Genomic DNA, 27,402 nt, shown 5'->3' with positions numbered 1-27,402 from the left:
GACCGTGTCGTCATCGTTTGGTAACAATCTATAAGCACCGAGTAGGATAGAATAAGTTAGACTACACACTCCAAATCTTTCCTAATATGAAGTATTCTTCCGCATAATTTACTGTAATTCGAATTTTGATCTTTACAAATGACTTGTGCAACTTAATCGGCAGGTTAGCCGAGAGAGTAACCTTCTGTTAGTAGAAAGGAAAAATTCGTAACTTCGTATTGGGTCTGGGCCTAAAACTATCGTAGATGGGCTTCAGAAGAGCAAGCCTTGAAGCCCAAACTCCCTTCACGAGGGTTTGATTTTCTTTTTCTTTTTCTTTTTAAATTTTCCCTTATGCTATAATGATTTGCCTAAAATATTTTCCAAATTAATTTCAAGAACAATCATCCATATATGTAACTAGACAAACGCACCCATGCTATGCATAGGAAAAAAAACAAGAAGAGAAATTATTGGAAAAATAAAGAAAAATAAGAAGGGGATACGGGGTGACTGAAACCACGGTAACTACAACACAAACGGGGAGGTGATTTACTTTTGTTGGAAGAATGAAGGGGCTGGTGGCAGTTATAAATAAAAAAAGGTTAAAATTGGAAATAAAAAGTGACATCAAAACCCACACTTTTAACTTTATATAATAATATAGATACAGATAAAGTAAAATTTATACAGTTATTATGTATTAAATGTTTTAATATAAGTAATTATTTTATTTTTAAAGAATCATTTGTAATTTTATTTTCTCGACAACGTTTCTAATAAAAAGATCTTTGAACTATTATATCCCAATATTAATTCAAAAGATTATCGATATATTTTCGAAGTAGGCTTTTACCTTTCTTTTAGATACTAGTTTTCTTACCCGTGCGTTGCATGCACTTTCTTTCCTAAGTAACGCTAAGGTTTCAATTTATATATAAATAATTAAATAATAATTTTAGTCCTGGAAGGGACTGATATATGCTAGTCATACTAACAATATACACGATATCTGGCCTAGTACGATATAGGTTATCTATAGCTGAAGTATAAGGTACATGTGTCATCTTATCCCTAATGCATAAATAGGAATTAACCAATTACATATATCGGCTTTAGAGCATATAACTAATAGTGTATGCATGTTGTGGGCATGCATGCATGATGTCAATTTGGAAATACACTGGTCGTGCATGCTTGAGTGAGATAGAGAAATAGCGAGACATGTGTGTGCTTCCATTATCGAAAGTGTGAGTGAGAGAGGGTTCTTGTAATGCGGAATGTGATTGGTTCTCGCTCGATATATACGTAGTGAAAATCTATCGCCGGTACCATTTGTGATTGTTCTTGCAAAGACCTTATACGCGATCAATTCCATTCAACAATTTCTCGAGAATCCGATAAAAACTCCTAGAGGTAACTCCAATTCTATCTTGGTTATATTATATCGTGTTAATGAGTTTGGTCAAGTTTCCCGACTGTACAGAATCCATTAAGCGCCACAGTCAGAGGGAGAGGAAGTTAAAACCGTTGCTTTCCCGCTCTCTCTCTCTCTCTCTCTCTCTCTTTTCCCCAAGAACTCCGAATATAATTAATTTCTCCATGCAAATTGATGCTTTCTCCTCGATCTTTCTCCAAAACCAAGCAAATTCTTCACATACGAATTCTTGCAAGAATTCCACAACTTTTTTTTTTCCTCTTAATTTCTATCTGCACATTGACAATCTCCTTATTCCCTTCTCCTAATCACTCGACTTCCACACCGACCCGAGCATACGGATTCTCGCAAGAAATAGGAGGAAACAATGGCAGCCAGACGAGTTATCGTTACCCACGACTGGGATGAAGATTACCGTGAACGCCATGGCCACTTAACATTCATCTGTGTCGCATGCTCAAATCCTATTGCAAGGTTTTCGGATATGCGTACTCTCTACATGTTGGTTCTCGTATGTATCTGTTTATCTCTCTCTTTCTCTCCCTAAACTATTGACTCGACGTGCACCATTATGTGCAATTGCTCGGGCAAATAGTAAACGAAAGCAAGCTTGTTTTGGACTTTGCAATGATATTTTCTGTTGTTGGATGAAACAGCCTCGCAATCGGGTGGAAGTGATGGTAGGGAGCTTTACGGATGCGTACGTATAATCTATACCCTAAAGAAGCTTGTTCTTTTTTTGCCCTCTATTTCTTTCATTCAGTTGATCATGCAAGATAAAATAAGAAGGGTACCTTTAGAGGCTGAGTACGTATACGTATTTGTGAATATTGTCTTCTTTCTTTTTTCCCCCCAATTTTACATTGAAAGTATTGTTTGTACAGTCTGAACGTGCGAATTCATCAGCCGACACTAAATCGTCTACGGGCAATAGGTCCTCTCACTCGTCGGTGGAGAGTAACTCGTCATTCCCTTGTCTATTGCGATAGATGCAACGAATACATTGGATTTTTTCCTGTAAGACCCATCATCCGATAATTATTTCTCAGACTTTTTCCCCATTGATATTTGATTTTATCTTTTCCTTTTGTACTAATATCATTTCAATTCATATATCAGCGGACGGGGGAACTGGGAGCATTCGTTCTCTTGCTGACGTAAGTAATTAGAAGTGATTGTTTGTTTTTAAAGTATTGTCCATCATCTGCATATATAGTGAGTAATTCTTATGCTGATGTTTGAAAACTATTGCTGGTTGCAGGGATACACTTAACATTCATGCTGATCCATGACTGTTTCATCCATATGGTTGACTATACTACGTCACCAGATTATGTTCCTTTGCAGTTCGATAGTTAGTGACATGAAGCCAGATCGGGATTTGATATTCTCAAAGAATTCTCGTTAGATGCTTTTTGTTCTTTTTTTGCCTTACATTGGTGAACTTTCTCGACCTGTGAGAAATTATGTGTTGGAACGGTCTTTCGCATCAATATATGCGTACATGACCAAAGACATTTTAGTGAAAACGGAAGGATTTCTTTTGTGAGAACAATTTTACAGCTTATACTTGCATTATATTAATTTGTTTTTCGTTGAGGAGCAATACTGGGTCCTGCTATTGCTTGGAGGCGATCCGAGGAGGTAGTTCAGGCAGGGAGACGTGCTCTGTTCAAAGGGCATTGGTGAGCTTCGGCGGGCGGCTGGGATTGTAGTCGAAGGAAGAGAGTCTCCGAGGCAATAACAGCTTCCGGTAGAGCTTCAAGGAGGACGAAGGATCGGGTTTGGAGAGGAAGGGGATGGATAGTTCTGGGATTGGGCATATAACATTGAAGAACACAAAGAAGATATTCTTTCTTTTATTTTGATATAACGACGCGTATGGAGATTTGCCCGACCAACCATCACAAACTCGCACCATGAGAACGGCCTATAAGCCAAGTAGGGCAGGATAAGTCGGACCGTAATAGGAAGTATTTTTTCACATGATTAACGGTCATCCAAATTTTGATCTTAACTTGCGCGGCTCGATCACCAGCTCAATCGAGAAAATGCCGTTAGAAAATGAAGCGTAACTTCGTAATAGGCCTGGGCCTAAAACTAACGTGGATGGGCCTCAGAAGTGAATCCCAAACTCCCTTCATATGGGTTTTTATTTATTTATTTATTTTAAATTTTCCCTTATGCTATAATGGTTTCACTTAAATATTTTTCAAATTAATTTCAAGAAAAAAAGATATATCTAATATATAAATTAGAATATCTACATCTATTATGTATTAAATATTTTAATATAAGTAATTTATTTTTAACAATAAATTTTGATTTTATTTTTTAAAAATGTTTCCAATAAAAAGATCTTTGAACTTTTCTCTCCCGATAATAATTAGAAAATATAAAAATATATTTTGCGAGTAGGCTTTTATCCTCATTTTATATTTTTGACAATTTAAGTAAACTTATATCAACTAAACATCGATAATCTATTAAAGAAGGACTGTCGTATACTGTAATTTAATAATTTGGTCTAATAATTTGATGAAAATGAACAAATCTATTTTCATGTTTTCCCTATATATGTGCACAGTATGGAAATCATTTTTTTATATATGATGTTCATAAAAAATTAAAATAACATAATTGATCACATGGGGATTGATTTAATTATGAAATATATTTGATTTTTATATTGTATAAAATACGATATATTCATAGGAATAATAATTTAAATTTTCTTCTAATTGTGTTTCTTTTCGTTCATCGTAGGGTTACTAAAATACAACTATGTCAAAAAAGAAAAAAAGTTTTGACTTTCAAAAATAATTTAAAACAAATTTTAACATAATTTATACCGTAAGACTCCGTGTATCATAAGAGTAAAGGCTAGTTTTTTTTCTTATTTGATAAGATTTTTATTTTTCTTTGGAGAGGACTTCAATAACTCAATTCATATATTAAAATAAAATGGTTAATTCATTTTTTGTTTTGTTTTGGTAAACGGAGCATCAATTGAATTAACTAGGTATTGAAAGAAATATACGTATATATTATTGTTAGGGGAAGTAAAGGGATGGACGATTATGACCTGAAGGCATGTAAGAATCGCTTATTGGTTTACGTGAAAGCTTTTAGACAAAGAACGTAAAACGCTCATGAGCATTCATCGCAAGAGTCAAAATTAATAATCTAATGCATATATAGATTGACTCGGTGTTACTGCATGGGTTATGCAATCGAAAAAATTCGATCAACACACGAATCATGATCATAGATATGCCATAACTAATTAAGATATTGGTTCGTTATCAGCCCGTATTATTTTCATGATATTTAGTCACTCGAACAATTGCCGATTAACTTTTTTTGGCATGGCATTCGCACCATTCTAGAAACCTCTTATATTTTGCGAGGTAGGATGAATGTAATGATCCATTGATTTGTACTCAAAATTGCAAATATTGTATTTGAAGATAATATCCCTCTAGATCATATATATCCACATAAAAGACATGACGATTTGATCAAGTTACCAAAATGTGAGCTCAAGCTCAACTATTTTAGAGGGCCTCCAGCAAGAAATGATTTTGCCAATGGAAAGATAACCAAGGCATACATTGTGCTCATCACAACCTATGCGTTGAGGATCCTTTTCTTCTCAATCTGCTCATTTGCCTTTTCACACCCTACCCCAATGTATCTGAGTCCAGCCTTAGTCCGCAATGTCATATATAATGACGATTCCAGTTGAGTTCCTATCACTAAGACAAGTCACGATTACAAATCCGATTGGAATCCAATATATTTCTTTGGTCAGTATCTCTTCGTCGGATGTAATTATTTTCATTTATATCTGTTTACTTACACAAGAACATCACAGTCTATGGTTTTTCCGTCGATGGTCAAAAGTATCAATCCATGTTCAGCAAGGAAGTGAGGATCATATTAAAAGGGAACGATATAACATGTACATCAGCTAGATTTTCTATTTCATTATCTTATTAACTCTTAAATCCGTGACCTATTTTGTAATAAAAAATATATATATTATATCTCGTGGAAAAAAATATATATAGCGTTTGGTTTCAAAGTAGGATTTTAAAATTAGATTTTGATTTTGAAAAAGAGTGGTATAAATGGGGCCCACTCTTTGATCTTGTATAAGTTAATTTGTTTTGTTGTGAAAAAAAAGTAGTATAAATGGGGCTCACTCTTTGACTTTGTATGAGTTATTTTGTTTTGTTGTGAGTAGAATTAGATTAAAGTTATGATTTTAAAATCACATTTGCAAACCAAACAAGCCAATATAGTCATACAAATGCGCACACATATATATACACATAATTTGCATAGTTGATATCATATTTAAAGGATCTTTATTGTTATTAACTCATACATACATAATCGACATCCAGAATCTTATTCCAAATGCGTGGTATCATTTTGCCACAATTAAATAATGCTAACTTGACAATCTAGGATTTATTGAAAGTTAACTCAATTGCAAAATCCCCACAAGATAGCCAACTAATTGCCTTCTCGAATAATCGTCTGAAGCAACTTAAGTGTTCGGCCTCTAGTTCTTCTACTCAAACGCATCTATTGCCAAGGGGTCGCTCCTCCTCGACTCGAACTAATCTCCACGGGCCGCTCACACTATCGGACTATGCTCTCGAGCAAAAGCGAAATGGGTAGTGAACTTCACCTGCAATGGGCACTCAATGAAAAAAAAAATCTTCAATCGGCCTTTGAGAATGGACCCGATTATCCCCCTTTTCTATTTGGTGTTGACCAGCCGTGTCCTCCTCTGTTTTGTTCTCTCCTTGGGCGTGAGTTACCAAACCAATGGATTCGGCCATCATCTTATACATAACACACATATCTATATCTATATATGTTTATATATTTGTCAATTAGTTCTTAGGATTATTTAGCATTATAATTAATTCAAAATTAATTACAACTTGAAAATAAGGCCTAGTGACTCGAGTGGTTTCTAAAACCACCAATGAATTATCTCATAACTTACATTAGTCTCAAAAGAGGAAAACAGTAATGCACTTTCTAATATATATATATGTTCTATATATATAGTAACTTCCATTTAAGGACACTGTTATATTGAATATCATAATTCCTTAAATAAGTCCACCTCAATGTTGGATTTGACTTCGGGATGTGCTAGCACCCCTACAACTACATTACAAGTCTAATTCGATGATCGATTACTAATTACTATATCTTAATTAGAATCAATTAATTCCTGACTCAAATACGTTCTAATGTGTATGACTAACTAGAATCATCGATAAATGCCAATGAGACTATAGTTGACATTATCGAAAACTCCTTTCTACAACCAAAAACATAATTCCCAAAATGTTTTTGGCTCCCAAAGATCATGAATGATGCCTAACATCATATCATGATAATCCAAATAATGACGAATGTGCAATTAGGACATTCTGATGAACTTATGGCCATATATATACACCACGCACTCGAGTCCCTTCATTGTAGATCCCGATCTAGTTAGGGTCATGGTGAATTTCAAACTTATAGTCAACCATACGGAATCTCTGAGCTCTATTCAGAGATCAATATAACTTAAACTAGAAACCCTTTTCCATTTAAGTCCATTCACCTTGGCCAATGATTTCCTGGTCAAGAATAAAACTCAAACTCATAGGATCTTTTCCTATTTACTCAGGTCAATAAATCACATCTCGACTGGATACCTATCTCTATACACAACTAACTAGTGCCATTGTCAGCCGGATACCCATGATTAGCATAGGTATATAGGCATGAGCAAATCCTAATTATCCATGTATAATCTCTGGTCTAAAGACTGTATGCACTATTATGGTCTAGATAATGTTCATTAACAATAGTAAAGTACCATATGAATATTATCTACGCGTCACAGTTCGACTTACTTATCTCTATAAATGTCCACATGTCTTCTCAATATTAGATATCGAATAGAATGAGACCCACTACTCCATCTTCATTAGTATCTCTATACTAATTATGGATACAAACGGAGATGACGATCTATCTGGAGGTGATAGTGCCCAGCTAAGATTCCTACGACCGCGTACAATTTTTAAAAAAAAACTTATACCAGAATACTCCGTCCCTCATATCCTGAACTCTTTGATAATGAAGTATCTGTCAAATATCTTATGGACTTCATCTATTAAACATAAACAATTTATGAACAACAGAATAAATAACGTTGCCACAGATAGGAATTGACCAATTACATATATCGGCTCTATGGCATATAACTAACAATCTCCCACCTGCACTAGAGCTAGAAAGTACAACATCTAGATACCGTTACCTCATGGACTCAAAAGTGGATCAACGGCATTATCCGCTGAAGCTATCCTTTGCAAGGCTACTCCCAACTATATCTCGTATGATATAATATGTGGTGTGACCTCAATTCCTTCTCTCGAGCAATAGCTCCAATATTGTCACCACAGAGAGCTACCGGTGACGATATGGAAGAAACAACACCAAATTCTGTTAAGAACTTCCTAATCCGAGCTACCTTTATGGGAACATCAAATGCAACAATATGTTCAACCTCTACAGTAGAGTCTGCAATAGTCTTATGCTTGGAACTCTTCTAGCTAACTGCATCTCAATTATAGATGAATATATACTCAGAGAGAGATTTTCTATCATTCACATCTGACAAAAAGTTGGAATCTGTAAACTCGTTCAGTCTCAAATCCTTTCCTCCATGTACTAGAACTATGTCCTTAGTTCTTCTTAAGTACTTAAGAATATCCTTAATAGCTACTAAATGTTTAAGTCCTGGATGGGACTGATACCTGCTAGCCATTCTAACAATATACACGATATCTGACCTAGAATACCGTATATCATACAACCTATAGCCAAAGCATAAGGTACATGTGCCATCTTATCCCTAAAGCATATATAGAAATTAATCAATTACATATATCGGCTCTAGGGCATATAACTAATAGTGTATGCATGTTGTGGGCATGCATGCATGATGTGAATGCAGGAACACACTGATAGTGCATGCTTGAGCGAGATAGAGAAATAGCGAGACGTTTGTGTGTGCTCCCATTATCGAAAGTGTGAGTGAGAGAGGGTTCTTGTATTGCGTAACGTGATTGGTTCTTGCTCGATATATACATAGTGAGAATCCATTGTCGGTACCATTTGTGATTGTTCTTGCAAAGACCTGATACGTAATCAATTCCATTCAATGATTTCTTGAGAATCCGATAAAAACTCCCAGAGGTAACTCCAATTCTATCTCGGTTAAATTATATCATGTTAATGAGTTTGGTCAAGTTTTCTGACAGTGCATAATCCATTAACTTATAATACACACGAGACATGTAGTTATATTTAGAGTGTTTTTCTATTTGTCGAGGTGTTGATTGCGCTCGTTACAGTTTCTTAAAACTACCTGTTATCCTCGACGAAAATATTTAAGCACCAAAAAAGAAAGGGGGAGGAAGAAAGGAAAAGGAAAACGATAGTAATACATATGGCCGCCCCGGTAGTTATTAACAGCCACAGAGAGAGGAAGTTAAAACCGTTGCTTTCCCGCTCTCTCTTTTTTTTTTCCAAGAACTCCGAATATAATTAATTTCTCTATGCAAATTGACACTCTCTCCTCGATCCTTCTCCAAAACCAAGCAAATTCTTCACATAAGAATTCTCTCAAGAATTCTACATCTTTTTTTTTTCTTCTTAATTTTTCTCTGCACATTGACAATCTCCTCATTCCCTTCTCCTAATCACTTGACTTCCACACCAACCCAAGCATACGAATTCTCGCAAGAAATCGGAGGAAACAATGGCAGCCGAACGAGTTCTCATTATGCACGACTGGGATGAAGATGATCGAGAACGCCATGGCCACATAACATTCATCTGCGCCTCATGCTCAAATCCTATTACAAGGTTTTCAGATATGCTCACTCTCTACATGTACGTTCTCGTAAGTATCTGTTTAGCTCTCTCTCTCTCTCTCTCCCTAAACTATTAACTCGACCAGCACCATTATGTGCAATTGCTCGGGCAAATAGTAAATGAAAGAAAGCTTGTTTTGTACTTTGCAATGATAATTTCTGTTGTTGGATGTAACAGCCTGGCAATCGGCTGGATTTGGAGATAGGGAGCTTTACGGATGCGTACGTATAATCTATACCCTAAAGAAGCTTGTTCTTTTTTTCCCCTCTATTTCTTTCATGCAGTTGATCATGCAAGATAAAATAAGAAGGGTACCTTTAGAGGCTGAGTACGTATACGTATTTGTGAATATTGTCTTCTTTCTTTTTTCCCCCCTATTTTACTAATAGAGAAGATTAGCATGAATCATCACCATCAATGCTTGCTATTTATAACTTATGTATTTTAGTCGTGTATATATATTGTTTTCATATCTAGAACTAGCTTCCATAATTAGACCCTTGTATACGACTATTTATTTCAATCAATTTCACCTCACTATTAATGTGAGGATTCAGCCAATTCTTCTCAGTCTTTATGGTATCAGAGCCTCAAATCGGGATAACACCCGTGCTGCTCTATAATCCTTCCTGATCCTAATCTGTAATTCTTCCCATAGCTTTTCTTTCTCACATTCTCTATGGCTGACAATAATTCCTCACTCATCTCCTCTTCATCCTCATCTGTTATCATTCAAACACCCTCTAGTATTCCTACTATCCCTGTCAAACTCAATGGCAGAAACTATCTCTATTGGAAAGGTATCATGACTCCTCTACTCGCTACCTATGGATTGCTGGACCATGTTGAAGGTCGAGCAATTGCACCAAACAAAACTATCACAGCAGCTGAAGGCACCATAGCAGCTAATCCTGACTATCTCAGGTGGGAGTCCAGAGACAATTTTGCACTTACCTGTGTAATGTTGGCAGTAACAGAGGAGATCGGTGTCACTATTCTCACTGCCAGGACATCACAGGAGGCATGGACCTCCCTTGCGACTTCTTTTCTCACCCAGACCGCCGCCCAGGAAGATCTTCTCGACCAACAGTGGCGAGACCTGAAAAAGGGCAATCAACCAATGGCTAAATTTATCGGAACGGTAAAAGAGCATGCTCTTCGATATGCCCAAATCGGAAAACCAAAAACATCAGCAGACATTAATCGACGCATATACACAGGTCTCGGCCCCGATTGGGAACCGATAGTCTTAGCACAGTCGGAACGAATGCTTACCCTCACCACCGATGAACTTCAATCTCTTCTCGTCGGCCATGAAGAGCGTCGCCTTTACGCTCAGGGAAGCCAGACGATTTCCGCACCTTCGAGCGCTCCGCTCTCGGGTCTGCTCGGTGCAGGACCCATAGAGGCTCTTTACACGGACGGAAGGAAGGGAGGCAATGGCGGCAAGAAGAACTCCGGGAAGGGTTACGGCGGCAAGAAGAACTCCGTCAGCAAAGGAGGCTCGGGAGGATCGGGAGGCTCAGGAGGCTCGGGTGATTTTCTCTCTGGAACGTATGAAGGAAACCCTAATTTTCAGATTGGGGGAGAAGTCGGGCAGAGAAGATTGGTTCAGGCCGGGCAGGCGAACTCGGGTCAGAATTATCCGGGTCAGTTCAACTCGGGCTCAATCCGAGATCCGCGCTTCGGCCCAGGTTCCTTCGGCCCAGGTCCTTTCGGGCCTCAGGGCAGTAATTCTTTCGGGCCTCAGGGTAATTTTGGGCCGTTCACTTCTGGCCGGCCCAATTCAGCCCGTCACTCTACCAGAAGCCCAGCTACTTTTGGAAATTCTGGGTTTCGGCCCAATTCAACGATTATTTGCCAAATCTGCAACCGTCCAGGACACACCGCTCCATTCTGTCAGTCTTCTGGAGCACAGGCTCATCTGACTCATGGTGCCTATCCGGGAATTCATGATTCAGACTGGTACATGGACTCAGGGGCAACACACCATGTCACATCTGACATATCCAACCTCAATTTTCATGATGACACCTCACACTCAGATCACATTCTCGTGGGTGATGGTAAATCAATTCCAGTCCTTGCCTCTGGTTCTTCAAGTCTTAAACTCTCTCAACGTCCTTTACACTTAAATCATATTCTTTATGCACCACATATTTCAAAAAATCTCATTTCCATATCTAAGTTCGCTAGAGACAATACTTGCTTTTTTGAGCTTCACCCAGATTGTTTCATTGTGAAGGATCGTCATACACGCCAGGAGCTTATGCGTGGACCGGTTAAAGATGGACTCTACTGTTTTCACCCGAGAGACAGGCATATCACCCATCCTCAAGCCCATTTTTCTGTGTCCGGATCCAGTGTTCTCTGGCATCAACGCCTGGGACATTCGTCTTTTCCAATAATCCGTCGTGCCTTAAGTACTTCCTTTTCCCTTAATAATGATCATGTTGGTCATATTTGTTCCGCCTGTCAAGAAGGAAAATTAATAAATAATTCTTTTCCATCTACTCTTCACAAAAGCACCTTTCCTTTTGAGCTTGTTCATACCGATATTTGGGGTCCTGCACCAATCACATCTTCTACTGGTCATCATTATTACATTCATTTCCTTGATGATTACAGTAAATACTCTTGGTTCTATGTCCTTAAATCTCGATCTGATGTCCTTAGTGTTTTTCGAGCATTTCGTCTTCAAATTGAGAACCTCCATGGACGTCGAATCAAGTATTTTCAGTCAGATGGTGCAAAGGAATTCCTCTCTGCAGATTTTCAATCTGAACTGCAGAACAATGGTATCTTCCACCGTATCTCATGTCCTCATGTTCCCCAACAGAACGGCTCTGCTGAGCGTAAACACCGTCATATTGTTGATATGGGACTCACATTACTCTTTCACTCTTCCATTCCACCAAAATTCTGGAATTTTGCCTTTGAAACAGCAGTATATCTTATTAATAGATTACCTACAAAATCTCTTAATTTTCAATCTCCATTTGAGGTGCTTCATGGTAGTTCCCCTGATTACTCTACCTTACGAGTGTTTGGGTGTCTTTGCTATCCTTATTTACGACCTTACACACGTCACAAATTAGAACCTCGATCTCAGCCCTGTGTCTTCCTTGGGTATCCTTATCATTACCAAGGGTATCGATGTCTAAATCCTATCACTGGTCGAATCTTCATATCTACTCAGGTTGTGTTCGATGAGCGTTCTTTTCCTTTTAGGACAGGTGAGCCTATCTCGGTGGTTGACAGTCGGTTCTCTTCTGGTCCTGCACTTGCTACTGGTATGTCTATTCCCTCCTCCTCTAGCACTACTTCTACCTATATCCCCATTCCCTCATCTGTTTCTTTTCCACTAAATGAGTCTAGTGGTCCTACCACTTCCCCTCCTGAGTCTTATGTTCCTGCTCCTGAGATTCATGACCAGTCCACTGAGTCTGGAGTTTCGGCTGAGGTTACTGAGGGTAATGATGTTGCACCTGTTACTCAGAATACTCACAGGATGACAACACGATCTAAGGATGGTACACTGCCTCCTCCTCGGTTTACTATATCTCGCCATCCCTATGCTTTCTCTGTTTCCGCTGCTTTGCAGGAACCTCAAACTTTTGCACAAGCTCGCAAACACTCCACCTGGCGAGCTGCAATGGAAGAGGAATATCTGGCATTACTCCAGAATCATACATGGGATCTTGTCCCCCCATCTTCTACACAGAATGTGGTTGGCTGCAAATGGGTTTATCGCATCAAACAGAAGGCCGATGGCACCATTGATCGTTACAAGGCTCGTTTGGTGGCAAAGGGTTTCAATCAGAGAGAAGGAGTTGACTATTCAGAGACGTTTAGCCCAGTCATCAAGCCGGTAACCATTCGAACAGTACTATCTATTGCTGTCTCCTCCCAGTGGCCAATTCGTCAACTGGATGTGAAGAATGCATTTCTTCATGGGCATCTCACTGAGGAAGTCTATATGTCTCAACCTCCTGGCTTCTTAGATACTTCTCGTCCTGATTATGTTTGTCGACTCCGTCGATCTCTCTATGGGCTCAAACAAGCCCCCCGGGCCTGGTTCCAGCGCCTCAATACATATCTTCAGCGACTTGGATTCTCAGACTCTAAAGCTGATCCCTCACTGTTCATTCTACGAGGACCTACTTATCATGTCTATCTTCTCGTCTATGTTGATGACATCATCTTGACGGGAACTCCAGGTGCACCCTTTGATTCCATAATTACTGCCTTACACCGGGAATTTGCCATGAAGGATCTCGGTCCCCTTCACTACTTTCTTGGGATGGAGGCTCGAACTAATGGTACTGGCCTCTATCTGACACAGTCCAAGTATATTCATGATCTTCTTACTCGCACTTCTATGCTGGAGTGCAAGCCTATTAGCTCTCCAGTCCCTTCAGGATCCAGACTTTCCCTTCATGATGGAGATATCTTTCAAGATCCTTCTCTTTACAGAAGTGTGGTAGGCAGCCTTCAGTATCTCTCCCTCACTAGACCTGATATTGCCTATGCAGTAAATCAGGTATGTCAGTTTATGCACTGTCCAACTACTGCTCACTGGATGGCAGTGAAACGTATCCTCCGTTATCTCAAGGGTACAATTACTTATGGTCTTCATATTCGCCCGGGCTCCATCTCATCTATTCATGGCTTTTCTGATGCTGATTGGGCCGGTAACCCTGATGATCGTCGCTCTGTCAGTGGTTTCATAGTCTTTCTTGGCTCCAATCCCGTCTCTTGGAGCTCCAAAAAGCAGAGGACAGTCGCCCGGTCGAGTACTGAGTCTGAGTATAAGAGTCTTGCCAATGCCACCGCTGAAATTTTATGGCTTCAGTCTCTCCTTCGGGAACTTGGAGTTTCCCAATGTCATCCTCCGACTCTTTGGTGTGACAATATCTCTGCGATATATCTTACAGCGAATCCAGTTTTTCACGCTCGGACCAAGCATATTGAGATTGACTATCACTTTGTACGGGAGATCTTCATGAGCAGGCAACTCTCTATTCACTTCATTAACTCCGATGATCAACTCGCTGATGTACTCACCAAAGGCTTATCTTCCTCTCGCTTCATTGACATCCGCTTCAAGCTTCACGTGGCGAAGTCCCCGTTCGGCTTGCGGGGGAGTAATAGAGAAGATTAGCATGAATCATCACCATCAATGCTTGCTATTTATAACTTATGTATTTTAGTCGTGTATATATATTGTTTTCATATCTAGAACTAGCTTCCATAATTAGACCCTTGTATACGACTATTTATTTCAATCAATTTCACCTCACTATTAATGTGAGGATTCAGCCAATTCTTCTCAGTCTTTATTTACATTGAAAGTATTGTTTGTACAGTCTGAATGTGCAAATTCGTCGGCCGACACTAAATCGTCTACGGGCACTAGGTCCACTCACTCCTCGGTTGAGAGAAACTCGTCATTCCCTTGTCTATTGCGATAGATGCAATGAATACATTGGATTTTTTTTTGTAAGACCCATTATCCGATAATTATTTCTCAGACCTTTTCCCATTGATATTTGATTCTATCTTTTCCCTTTGTACTAATATCATTGCAATTCATATATCAGCGAACGGGGGAACTGGGAGCATTCGTTCTCTTGCTGACGTAAGTAATTAGAAGTGATAGTTTGTTTTTAAAGTATTGTCTATCATCTGCATATATAGTGATTAATTCTCATGCAGACGTTTGAAAACTATTGCTGGTTGCAGGGATACACTTAACATTCATGCTGATCCGTGACCGTTTCATCCATATGGTCGACTATACTATGTCACCAGATTATGTTTACCAGCCCTCTTCCTTCGCAGTTCGATAGTTAGTGACATGAAACCAGATCGGGATTTGATATTCTCAAAGAATTCTCATTAGATGCTTTTTTTTTTCTTTTTTTGCCTTACATGTTACGGTCGGTGAACTTTCTCGACCTGTGAGAAATTATGTGTTGGAATGGTCTTTCGCATCAATATATGCGTGCATGACAAAAGACATTTTAGTGAAAACGGAAGGATTTCTTTTGTGAGAACAATTTTACAGGTTATACTTGCATTATATTAATTTGTTTTTCGTTGAGGAGCAATATTGGGTCCTGCTCTTGCTTGGAGGCGGTCCGAGGAGGTAGTTTAGGCAGGGAGACATGCTCTGTTCAAAGGGCATTGGTGAGCTTCAGCGGGCGGCTGGGATTGTAGTAGAAGGAAGGGAGTCTCCGAGGCAATAACAGCTTCCGGTAGAGCTTCAAGGAGGACGAAGGATTGGGTTTGGAGAGGAAGGGGATGGATAGTTCTGGGATTGGGTATATGACATTGAAGAACACAAAGAAGATGTTCTTTCTTTTATTTTGATATAACAATGCGTATGGAGATTTGCCTGACCAACCACCACGACCCCGCACCATGAGAACGGCCTATAAGCCAAGTAGGGAGGGATAAGTCGGACCATAATAGGAAGTATTTTTTCACATGATTAACGGTCAACCAAATTTTGATCTTAACTTGCGCGGCTTAATCACCATCTCAATCGAGAAAATGCCATTAGAAAATGATGCGTAACTTCGTATTAAGCCCCGGCCTAAAACCATCTAATGCTGACTAGTTTCACAAGAAAATTAATGGAAAGGGGTTAAAAGTACAATTTGATTGTGTCTATACCATGAAATCTCACAAACAAATCTATATATATATATATATATTAAGGAGCTGAAAGAATGAAGCAAAATTCCCCGTCGAGCAATGGTAATGTCCGTTTATTTCAGTAAAAGCAAAGGGTCGGATCTAGTTTCTATTGCCACAATATCCAAATAGTCGTCGAGAGAGCAAAAGCCATCATCACTTTGATCAGAGGTGGGTATCGAAGGTCGACTCCAGATGATTCCTGCTGATTCGAGTTTCCCGAACTAGTAGAACCTGGAAAAGCGAAAAGAAAAAACAAGTTACGGATCATGTAGATTAGAACCTCTTCCTTAATTAAATATGGATTCTACTCATGCACATAGTGACTAGGTCTGCTTACTTCTTGTTAGGCAAGCGAGCGGGTTAACGCTTTGCCCACACCTTCCTGTAAGTTCCTGAGCCAACTGGGTCACGTTGATGCCCATGAACTGCTCTTGCATCGCGCCCTGATTGCTTATCAGGCTGCACAGGCACTCGGAGCCCATATTTATCAGCTCCTTGAGGGGTTCGCAGCAGATGTCAGGCTGATTCGTCCAGTTGAGGTTGTTCAGACATGGGCCAAGGTTGTTCAGGCACGACTGGCTAACCTGGGCCATCCCGGAGGAGACCGAAAACACAGCGAGAAGCACGATCATCAAGGCACATATCCCGCAACTTGGCCAAGAACTGTTCTTCTCCATGTCTGTTCTTATCAGTTTAATACGTCTGTAACTGATTTGAGCACATGAAATTGAATTCCCAAATGAAGAAGTTGAAGACCATCTTTATGCGTGTGCGAATGAGGGTTCGGTTATCTAACTGCATATATGTGTAATTTATTTGCCTTTTCTCCAATAATTTTTAATAGGTTGAACTCTCTCGTAATTCAGATTCTTAGAACTTGTTTGGTTTACAAATGTGATTTTAAAATCACAACTATAACATAATTCTATCCACAATAAAACAAAATAACTCATACAAAGTCAAAAAGTGAGCCTCATTTATACCACTTTTTTTCACAACAAAACAAAATAACTCATACAAAGTCAAAGGGTGGACTCCATTTATACCACTCTTTTTCAAAATCAAAATCTGATTTTAAAATTCTACTTTAAAACCAAACGCAGCATTAATCACTTGGTCAATCGATAATATAACCTACTGTTATTCTTAACTTCGTATTGGGCCCGGCCATCGTAGATGGGCTTCAGAAGAGGAAGATTTGAAGCCCAAACTCCTTTCCTGCGGTTTTTTTTTTCACCCCCTTATACCAGTATAGTAGTACTAGCTATAATGCTTTTCCCAAGATATTTTTCAAATTAATTTTCAAGAACATCTACACATCTATAATCCACATAGTAAAGTTGAGTTTATTTACATTTATTTTGTATCTTGTAATATAAATAGTTAATTTATTTTCAACAAAAAAAAATCAATTTTAATTTTATTTTCTAAGAAATGTTTCCAATAAAAAGATCTTTGAACTTTTTTACCGGATAATAATTAAAAATATTACAAGTAAATTCTGTAAGAGGGGTTTTACCCCTATTTTATAATCGTAAATACATACATTAAACATCAATAATCTATTGGTGAAGTATTATTGTACAGTTTAATTTAACAATTTGGTTTTTACAATTTTATGAAAATGAACAAATTTATTTCATATTGTTATCTACATATGTGCACGATATGGAAATCATTTATATAATAATATATTTGATTACACAGAGATTGGTTCAATTATGAAAATATATTTGATTTATACTGTAAAGACAATATATTCATGGGAGTAATAATCAATAGGTAAAAGAATTAATCATAAATTTTCTCATAATTGTATTTCTTTTCAACTCGTTTCCAAAACTACTAAAATACAAGAATCAAAAAAATAATCCTTCAATTATAAGTTTTTAAATTTTAAAAATAATTGAACATACATTTTAACAAAATTAAAACACATCAAAAACCCGTACAATCATGAGGGTTTTTTTATTACTTGATAACAGTTTTACTTTTTTTTTCCCTTTAGAGAAGACTTCAATAACTGAATTCATAATTTGTATGCAAAATTTTTTATTCAGGCAAAGGAAGTGTAATTAATTGTATTTGATAAAAATTCAAAGAATTGTAAGCATATATTATTGGCCGGCAATTAACGGGTCTCAATCATGAGTTGAGGGTGTGCAAAAAATACTTACGTAGAAATTTTTCAACAAACGAATAGAAAGCTCTCACTGGCTCTCATCGCAATAGTCAAAATTAATAACCTTACATATATAGATTTACTCGGGGCAATTGAATGTGTTAGGCATGCGACTTAAATTATTCCATTCGACACATGAATCACGATCATAAATATGCAACAAGTAAAATATCATTTTTTTACGTACTATTCAATATTATTTTCAGTAATATGTGCTATTCAATATTATTTTCAGTAATATGACAAAATCATTTCTCGAATAATTACTGACTGGCATTTTTTTTCAGCTTGGAATTTGCCACCTTCTAGAAGCCCCCCAATCTTTTACAAGGTAGGATAACGTAATGACTCAATTTGTAGCCAAAATTGCAAATGGTCATATCTCCCATATAAAGACATGATGATTTGGTCAAGTTACCAAAATATGAGCTCATGCTCAACTATTTAAGAGGGCATCCAACAAGAAATGATTTTGCCAATGAAAAGACAATCAAGGCATGCATTGTGCTCATCACTACCTATACATTGAGGATCATTTTCTTCTCAATCTGCTCATTTGCCTTTTCACACCCTACCCCAGTGTATCTAGGGGTGTGCACGGGTACCGGGTATACCCGGAACATATCGGAACCTACCCGTTATGGTAGGGTCCGGATAGCTCGTATTAAAAATATGATAGGTTCTGGGTATTAAAATCATGAATCGGTAAAAATCGATTCCAATTCATGCCTACATTATACCCGAAACCGGTTATTTATTAAAACAGAAAAGAAAAGAAAAGAGTAAACTTACTCTCTCTTCTAATGAATTAAAACAAAGGCACTTTGTTGTGTGAGATCGTATTATGAATGTTTAATTTTGTCGATGGATCGATGAGACATATTATTTTTTTGTTGTCATGAATTAATCTAAATCTTTGTTGATATTTTATTTGGCGTGATTACTGATTATGCATGTGACATTTTCGATTTTATTTAATCAGAAAAAAAAATTTACAAGTTCCAACAAGGTTTCGATTCCAGGATTCAACAGGATAGGGTCCGATTCCAAAATCTTGAAACCTGTCCTTTACAAGGTAGGGTCCGGGTATTGTGAAAAATATAGGGTACTCGAAACCAATTATCCCTTAAGTGTATCTGAGTACAGCCTCAGTCGACAAATCGCAATTTCATATATAATGATCCCAATTGAGTTCCTATCACTAAGACGAGCCACGGTTACAAATCCGGTTTGAATCCAATATATTTCTATGGTGATCTGTATCTCTTGGTCTTATGTAATTGGTATCTTCCCTGTATTTATTTATTTATTTTTCAGTGGATTCTTTTCTATATTGTTTACCTACACAACAACATCACGTTTATTGTTAAATTTTCTATTTCATTATCTTATTAACTCTTAAGCCGGTAACCTCCTCGTAATATATATATATAGTCATATCTCACAGAAAAAAAAATAGTCATATAAATGCATATATATATATATATACACACACACACATAATTGGCATAATTGATTTTCTATATAGAGAGGACCTTTATATGTTATTAACTCATTGTGATGCGATTGGGTAAGTTTGGTTGCTTTCCTAGCTATTTGTCTATGAATACATTTTTTAGGAAAATTACTACCAACGAATATCTAAAATAAACTAATGCTCGTTCCTAATTTTGTAGTTTAACTCTTCTATGAATTTAAATTTTTTATTACGAATTTAAAAGTAATTGGTTTTTCCTAGCTAATATAATAAGTTTCTTATACTGTATTATTTGATGGTATATATACAATATTATTGAGTGACCATCAGTCCATCACATATACCATAAAATGACTAAAATAATTTGTCATTCAACAAAAAAAAAAACAAAGACTAAAAAAATTTGCTTCCGAATATTCAATGTTGTACATATATTTTCATATGCGAAATAAAGCTCCAGGAAATTTTAAAAAAATAATAAACAAATAAATATTAACTTATATGTACTTATTTTTGCAGGATTTTCTTATGGTAGCATAGTTCACTTTGTATCGAACGTTCGAGTGTCACCGTACAAATATCATTTTATTCAAATGGATGGAGGAAGAACAAATGCTTTATGTAGGGGTATGCTTAAGTAGGGGAACAACTATACACATATACCAAAAATTATTCGATTATATTTGGTGCATAAGGCGCGGTTCAAGCAAAACTCTAGTCATGCCAAGTAGACACGAGCCAGATGAATGATGGATCCAACAATTCAAAACTATTTGGTCACATTCGGTACGCATGAATGAAATGAAGTGGAAGGAATGAATATCCCATCCTTTTACCCCAATTTATTATTTGATGTCTTTACATGAGTTGGAAATGGCATTCTCTCATGCTAACACATTTTTTCTTCAATTTGATGGAAGAAATATTTCCTCAAAAAAGATAAGTAATAGCGATTCCCTCATAAATTACTTTTTGTGCATATTTTATGTATAAACTTCTAATTTCATTTATCTGAGAATATATATAAAATGATATCCCATAACAAATAAGTCCAATATTATAATTATATTCCATTGTTGTTATGTAAAAAATTACTACTTTTTCTTTCAATATCCATTACATATCATTTTATAAAAGAAATACATTTCATTCCATTCCATTCCCGCATACCAAATGGGACATTAGATATTGGGAGCTTCCCGGTTAGCTTGCATCTCCCCAAAACACCCTTCAACTCTTCTCATGTCGCTCCTCAACTCTCCTCATATGCCCCCTGTTAATTGCTGACCAGACATTTGATGTGGATTATTAAGGCGTGCCTTGCGAGTAGCAAGGATGAGAAGCAGGACGCACTCTCAGCATGCTAGCTTGGACGAGAAGCTGTGAATGTAGACTGATGCATAAGCCAAAATCACGCTATCATGACCAACCGGATAGGCCGCGCCAAGAAGTTAGCAAGACACTGTAAGAGAAGTTTAGTAGTATAGCTCGTATATTACCCTACATGGGGTTCTTAAGAAAAGGATAATCGGATGGCAATCCAGTCAGAGTGAGATCGACTTATTTGGCATATAAAGCACCTTATAGATGCACCACGTTATATCAATAACGTTCAGCTTATGCAACGTCTGCCCAATAGGATAAGTTCCACTTCCGAGTCCAATTCGGTTTTTCGGCGTTGTTCTTAATCTCCCATATTTGTTAATGCCAAAAATGTTTTGTCCCTGCTGACTAGTTTCGTAAGAAACTTAACGGAAAGGGGGAAGCACAATTTGATCGTGTCTATATTATGAAATCTCACAAACGAATTGGAATTGCATTACATATGTATTAAGGAGCTCAAAGAATGAAACAAAAAATCCCCATCGAGCAATGGGAATGTTTATTCGACAAAGCAAAGGGTCTCTTTTTAATTTCTATTACCAGAATATCCAAATAGTCGTCGAGAGGGCAACAGCCATCATCACTTTGATCAGAGGTGGGTACCGAATGTCGACTCCAGATGATTCCTGCTGATTCGAGTTTCTCGAGCTAGGAGAACCTGAAAAAAATGAAAAGAAAAGGTTCATGTAGAGATTAGGATCTCTTCCAAGTAAAGATGGAATCTACTCATGCACATAGTGACTAGATGTGCTTACTTGTTGTGAGGCAAGCGAGCGGGTTAACACGTTGGCCGCACCTTCCCGGCAGTTCCTGAGCCTGGGTCACGTTGATGCCCATGAACTGGGCTTGCATCGCACCCTGGTTGCTTATCATACCGCACAAGCACTCGGAATCCATCTTTATCAGCTCCTTGAGGGCTTCGCAGCAGATGTCAGGCGGGTTCGTCCAGTTGAGGTAGTTCAGACACGGGCCAAGGTTGTTCAGGCACGACTGGCTAACCTGTGCCTTCCCGGGGGCCCAAAACGCAGCGAAAAGCGCGATTACCAAGACAAATATCCCACAATTTGCCCGAGTACTGATGTCCTTCTCCATGTCTGTAATTAATTTGAGCACATCAAATCGAATCCCCAAACCAGACCTTATATATGTTGGTGTGAGACAGGGGTCGGTAATCTAACTGCAGTTTGACTTTTCTCCAATAATTCTTAATAGGTTGAGATTGACCGAAAGACAATGTTCTGTGGAGGGGGGATGAGGAAGGTGTCAGTGAAAGGCGGCAACGGCCGTTGGACAGGTGAAGCTACTTTCCCCTGTTAAGTCATAAATACTTAAGTCGAAGTATTTTGATATTAGAGCTAATTCGACATCTGAATGCGAATTAATTTTAATCAATAAGTTGAGAATATCTCGTAATTTCATTGAAAAGATCATAAATACATGCACAGTTGTCCTCTTTCGGACTCAATGTATTCTTATATACACATTTATTCTTGGTCCTGGTTGGTCCTGATCAGTGATAAAGGATAAACTAACCCTTGACCAAATGTACACTTTTGCAACTATGGCATTTCAATTTTTAACCGTTTTATCAAAATTCTGGGAGCTCAATACAGAATGCCTCGTGTTGGGTGGCCTCTCAATCTTCGGGGTTGTGGTTCATCAGGACAATGACAAACTTCGTATTCTTAAGTCTGCGTAAAGTGTAAAATGAGGATCCTGTAAACTTCACAACTGGGGGTATAATTCTTTGTACTTTTACAGCATATATATGAATAGTCTTTGATCATCCAAAACTCGAACAAAACCAAGAAGCTTAAAAAGATATCGAAGAAACATTCCTACGAGTGTCAGAAGATTGCGATCCAAGAAATCAAACCAAGCTATGTGAACCCGGACGGACTGGAGCGAAACACTCTTGCCCATAGTATATATACACAAATAATACACACCTCATTTGAAGTCTCAACTCCGAAGAAATGCAACTATTTCCCCAGGTCACAAGTGACTATAAAAACCTCCGACATAAGCACCGGCTTATATCTACACTATACACATAGGTGTAGTTCTCCATCCAAATCGAGAGTTTCAAACGGAACGGTGTGAGAAGCGGTGACTAGGAATCTCCACGAGGAAAGCCCTCTATCCATCTAATCGGCTTTTCAGTGGATTTTCCATTCTCGACCAAAGAGCGAATGTCTGAGGTCCGGTCGATAAACAGCACAGTATGGATCAAGGGGTTGTCTGTGCGCGCTGGAGGAGAACAGCAGAGAACATCCTCCATTTCATCCTTAAATTAACAGGACGAAAATGAATAAGAAAGATTAGGTATCCGCTGAGACGGGTCTAGCTTGGCAAAAAAACCGAAAGACGACAATACCTATATATATATATATATATATATGGGCGTCAGCAGGCTCAAGAGGTCATAAGTCGGGTCATTCCTGCAGAACACTAGTCCTAACAATCTTAACATGGACAGGAAATCATATCAGACAGTTAACTAGGATGTGGAAGAACATATCGACCTTGGGTTCTTGCAAGAAGTTCCATTCATGTCTTCACATGCAAGAGATGCACCCGAAGCACAAGACGGCTTAGGGCACAAGACTTCTGTCGGTCCCGACAGAATCAATTGAATGGGCCCCTGCTCTCTGCTCCTGAGCTCAGGACGGCCCAGAACATTGCTGAGCGAAGGCAGATCCACCAATGAGCGAAGGAGATTCTGAAGCAAATCTCCATTGCTCATGAAGTTGAAACCTAACACGAAAACTCAAAGGTTGTGTGATTCGAACTATGAAACTGAACAGAGACTCCGAACAAATTTTACGCGAATATATAAGCAACAAGAAGGGGCTGAGGGAGCACTGGCACGCTTTGACTTATGAATTCCTAATGATCACCATAAAGTTCTTATCATCTGCTCGAGCAAGTACTCTAAAACATTTTATTGGGATCGCCTCCGCTTAAGTTCTGTACTTTTTTCTTGCCTAGCGTAAATTTCATTTCTGCTTCTAATCCAAAAGGACGAAACAGCATCGCCCTCCGCCACTTTTAAACTCGTGAATTCAGCCGATTCATCCCCCAGAATGAGAAGTTAACAAGGACACCTGCCAATCATTGTCGTCGTAACAAAGCTGAAATCGACAAACAAACAAGACCGACCTCCATTTCCGAATCACCGCTTGGATCAAAAACATTCGCTACTGAAGAGCCAAACAATATAATTCAAGTTCAGGGGCTCAACTCGCGAGACGGGTCGCTGTTTTCTTACCAAATATGATGGATCGCGAGACATTCGTTATTATGCACTTGAATATAAATATAGTCACTTGCGGAGATAATAAGTCATGTTAGACTTATCCAATAAAAAAAGAAAAAGAGTCATGTTAGCCTACATAGTAGCACTAAGTAAATTATTATTTAGGCAGAAAATTGATAACCTATTTTTCACGATGAGCTCCCGGCATTCTGCTTAGCAATTTCAACGGGTCGATGGTGACATAAATCATGCAATCTGGCCCTTAAAGGATTAAGTCCCCGATGGGGGAGGTTCAATTGACAGAGTAAAGAAGTGAGCCGAATTCGGTCGACTTAACTAAGGTGGTGAATTTAATACATATTATAAAGCTCAATAATCTATGTTGATATAACGGTTTTGCCAGTCTCGCCATTTTAAGATCAACAGGCAGCTGCACTTCTTATGTCACGACAGCTTTTTCCGACATGGCGACTCTCACGATGAGTAATCCACCACCAAAGTGTTAGCGGTAGAGTCGAAAAACATCCTGAAAAGAGGGGAAAAAAAAAAAGGGCCTTCATATTCCTAGCGTGGGCAACGATTTTCCATATGAGGCCCAACATTGGCCCATGTCGATATGTGAGCCCAGCCCATTCATTTGCAAAGTAGTCCAAGACAGTTGGGCCTTGTTTTTATGAGCTATTGGAACCCAATTACAAAGCCAGCAACTGATGTATACTGCCACTGCACAATTCCTTGCTTCGCCTGCATCTACTGAAACTAAAAAATCCAGAGACTGCATGGTAGTTTTCCATTAAAAATCATACAGTTTCGTAGGTCGTAAAGGAACTCGAGACAGTACCGAAGTAACCCTGGTCGAGATTCATCTGTGGCTATTGCTAGATAATGAAGTTTCCGCGTGAATTCTAAAATGTGTTTATGTAATTATCTGCCAAGTAGAAGAAAATACAGTACAAATGTAGTGTCACTGGAGCAAATTCAATCTCATGATTCAAATGGTGTAACTAATGTTACATTACGTCGACCGAACGAACGATGGACTCATTTCTGGTACGACGTTTTTGCTCATAATAACAAAAAATAAAGGAAAGAAAAAAGAAAAAAGAGTGACCTCATGCGCGCCACGGGATAAGCCCATGCTCTGAGGCTAAGTGATCGATATATATATATTCCATGATTTCAAACCTGATAAGATAATCAAAAGCCGAAATGCTGAGTACAGATTCTCCAGTGAACTTGTGAAATGGTCGGACCCAGATTGATCGTCGCCTGATGGACTGGCCTGTGAAGACCTGCATGGCAGGGCTCAAAAGAAGTAAGAAGAAGAGCCCAAGTTGAACCCGTCTGGCCCGGAGTCCGAAACGGGCGGCATTTGGCTGAAGAGTGGACTGTGCACGTACTCACCGCTTGACTCGAACCCAAAGTACGACCCACCTGACCCGGAGTCAAACCCAGCCGTCGAATCCGAGAACCCGCTGCTTGGGTCGTGATAGCACGCCAGGCTGCCCGTGTTTCCCCACGTCCCCTGTTCTGCATTATGTCCCCAGCCAGACCCAGCATTGCCCGAATACTCCGACATATCAGAAGGAAAGGGCGGGAGCTCGTAGGATGAGCTGCCCTTATCAGCAGGCCACACGTTCTCAGCGAACCCGCCTTGGAACTGATGCGGGTCCGGGTCGGGAGTGACGGTCGAGTAGATGGAGGAGAGGCCACTGCTGTCATTGTTGCTGGCATTGTGATAGTGGGGAGCCTCGTCAGGGGAGAGGATGGAGGTGACAGAGGAGCCAGCAGGGGAGTCCGAGTAGACGAAGTTGGTGCGGGCGTGCGGTCCTCGCATGGACCGGGCAGCGAGATCATAGGCCAGAGCGGCCTCCTCGGCCGTGTCGAAGGTGCCCAGCCAGTGGCGCTCCTTGGTGGACGGATCGCGTATCTCAGCTGCGTAACGGCCCCACGGGCGCCGCCTGACGCCTAGGAACCTGCCAGAGGACTCCGGTGACTGGCCGGAAGAGGAGGATTGCTTGGTCTTCTTGCCCTTGGACGGGGAAGGATTCATTTTTGGCCGTTTATTTCTCTGACGCAGGACGAGAGCGTGCGTTTAAACTAGAAGGTTTCTGTTTTTTTTCTTTTCTTTTCTTACTCTAATTAATGAAAAAATATATATATATATATATGTATGTATGTATGTATATTTCGGTTTCTGGAAGTGAAGAATCGCGAGGGGGAAGGGGAAGGGAAGGGAGAATTCTTGAAGGGTGGGGCGTCTGTTGCATGTGACCATCGGCTTGGCTTTGGCGGAGGCTTATATAAGCGCCGAGATTTGTCTGTTCTGTCGGCCTCTGTTTTTATTTTTCATTTTTTTCCTCTCCTTTTCGTTTGGCACAACTAATTAAAAACAAAAAAAAACCCACTAAATTATCAAATGTGAATTTTTTTTTTACAATTAGAATTTACATTCTATTGTATTAAACACAGACCTTTCTTATAAAATAACAAAAAGCTAGAATGGAAAAAGGAAAGGGTTAACTACTAATAAGGATTGATTCAAGCGGTTCGATATTTGTTCCTCCTAAATAAAGTCTGAATTTGAGCCATGTATATGGATAAAGTCCTTGATTGCAAAAGTTTTACCATTTAGTAAATTGACTTGACTTGAACTAGATTGTGGGGGTGCATTAAATTTTCGAATATCGAAGTTGCGCACTAAGAAAAAAAAAGAGAGGTTAAGGGCAGTGCAGAAGGGATTTAGTGCGGGCATGGACTTGCTCTTAAACTCATAAGAGATTATGCAAACAATCAATGGGATGCTTTGCATCATTTATTTAGGGAGAATCTTGTATCCTTTATTCTTCATCCCTTATTCCGTACTAGCTAGGTCAATTGCCTTCTTTGTAATCCAAAGGATAGAAAAAAGGAAGTATAGTTATTTGTTCTCGATTTGTTATTAAGAAATTATGCATTCGATTCTTATCGGCAATATATTTTCCTTACTCCTATATCTTCCTTCTTCCTAT

At 38.8% G+C, this 27,402-nt stretch overlaps 3 protein-coding genes across 5 annotated transcripts; all 3 read right to left on the bottom strand.

The window, feature by feature from the left end:
* Positions 1-16,145: 16,145 nt before the first annotated feature.
* On the bottom strand, positions 16,146-16,802 carry LOC116197749 (lipid transfer-like protein VAS). Its single transcript, XM_031527984.1, has 2 exons — positions 16,428-16,802; positions 16,146-16,321 (listed from the first exon to the last, which is right to left on the bottom strand). Exons 1-2 carry the CDS (start codon positions 16,765-16,767, stop codon positions 16,197-16,199), a joined length of 465 nt encoding a protein of 154 aa, XP_031383844.1. The 5' UTR covers positions 16,768-16,802; the 3' UTR covers positions 16,146-16,196.
* Positions 16,803-20,805: 4,003 nt separating this feature from the next.
* On the bottom strand, positions 20,806-22,242 carry LOC116197076 (lipid transfer-like protein VAS). 3 transcript variants are annotated; one of them, XM_031527095.1, is made up of 3 exons: positions 21,888-22,242; positions 21,673-21,790; positions 20,806-21,129 (listed from the first exon to the last, which is right to left on the bottom strand). In XM_031527095.1, the coding sequence occupies exons 1-3, from the start codon at positions 22,222-22,224 to the stop codon at positions 21,105-21,107; spliced, it is 480 nt and encodes a 159-aa protein (XP_031382955.1). In that variant the 5' UTR covers positions 22,225-22,242; the 3' UTR covers positions 20,806-21,104. The 3 variants fall into 3 exon arrangements, with proteins under 3 accessions (XP_031382955.1, XP_031382956.1, XP_031382954.1); XM_031527096.1 differs by having other exon boundaries at positions 20,809-21,032; XM_031527094.1 differs by having other exon boundaries at positions 21,025-21,142.
* A 3,110-nt stretch (positions 22,243-25,352) lies between these two features.
* Positions 25,353-26,633, bottom strand: LOC116197255 (ethylene-responsive transcription factor LEP). The gene has a single exon (XM_031527338.1). The coding sequence runs from the start codon at positions 26,442-26,444 to the stop codon at positions 25,698-25,700; it is 747 nt and encodes a 248-aa protein (XP_031383198.1). The 5' UTR covers positions 26,445-26,633; the 3' UTR covers positions 25,353-25,697.
* Between the last annotated feature and the right edge of the window lie 769 nt (positions 26,634-27,402).

Source organism: Punica granatum, chromosome 2, assembly GCF_007655135.1.
Source record: "Punica granatum isolate Tunisia-2019 chromosome 2, ASM765513v2, whole genome shotgun sequence".
In the NCBI taxonomy this organism is placed as follows: domain Eukaryota; kingdom Viridiplantae; phylum Streptophyta; class Magnoliopsida; order Myrtales; family Lythraceae; genus Punica; species Punica granatum.
The sequence above is the reverse complement of the archived record's forward strand: the minus strand, read 5'-3'. Positions and strand labels throughout refer to the sequence as shown.

What these genes read in the sequence shown, in the direction of transcription:
- LOC116197076 (XM_031527094.1), bottom strand. Translation starts at nt 22,224, where the DNA reads ATGGAGAAGGACATCAGTACTCGGGCAAATTGTGGGATATTTGTCTTG. An exon ending in GCTCGCTTGCCTCACAACAA is followed by an intron (nt 21,791 to 21,887) that starts GTAAGCACATCT and finishes CATTTTTTTCAG; the next exon opens with GTTCTCCTAGCTCGAGAAAC. An exon ending in ACGACTATTTGGATATTCTG is followed by an intron (nt 21,143 to 21,672) that starts GTAATAGAAATT and finishes CTTATGCATCAG; the next exon opens with TCTACATTCACAGCTTCTCG.
- LOC116197255 (XM_031527338.1), bottom strand. Translation starts at nt 26,444, where the DNA reads ATGAATCCTTCCCCGTCCAAGGGCAAGAAGACCAAGCAATCCTCCTCT.
- LOC116197749 (XM_031527984.1), bottom strand. Translation starts at nt 16,767, where the DNA reads ATGGAGAAGAACAGTTCTTGGCCAAGTTGCGGGATATGTGCCTTGATG. An exon ending in GCTCGCTTGCCTAACAAGAA is followed by an intron (nt 16,322 to 16,427) that starts GTAAGCAGACCT and finishes TCGCTTTTCCAG; the next exon opens with GTTCTACTAGTTCGGGAAAC.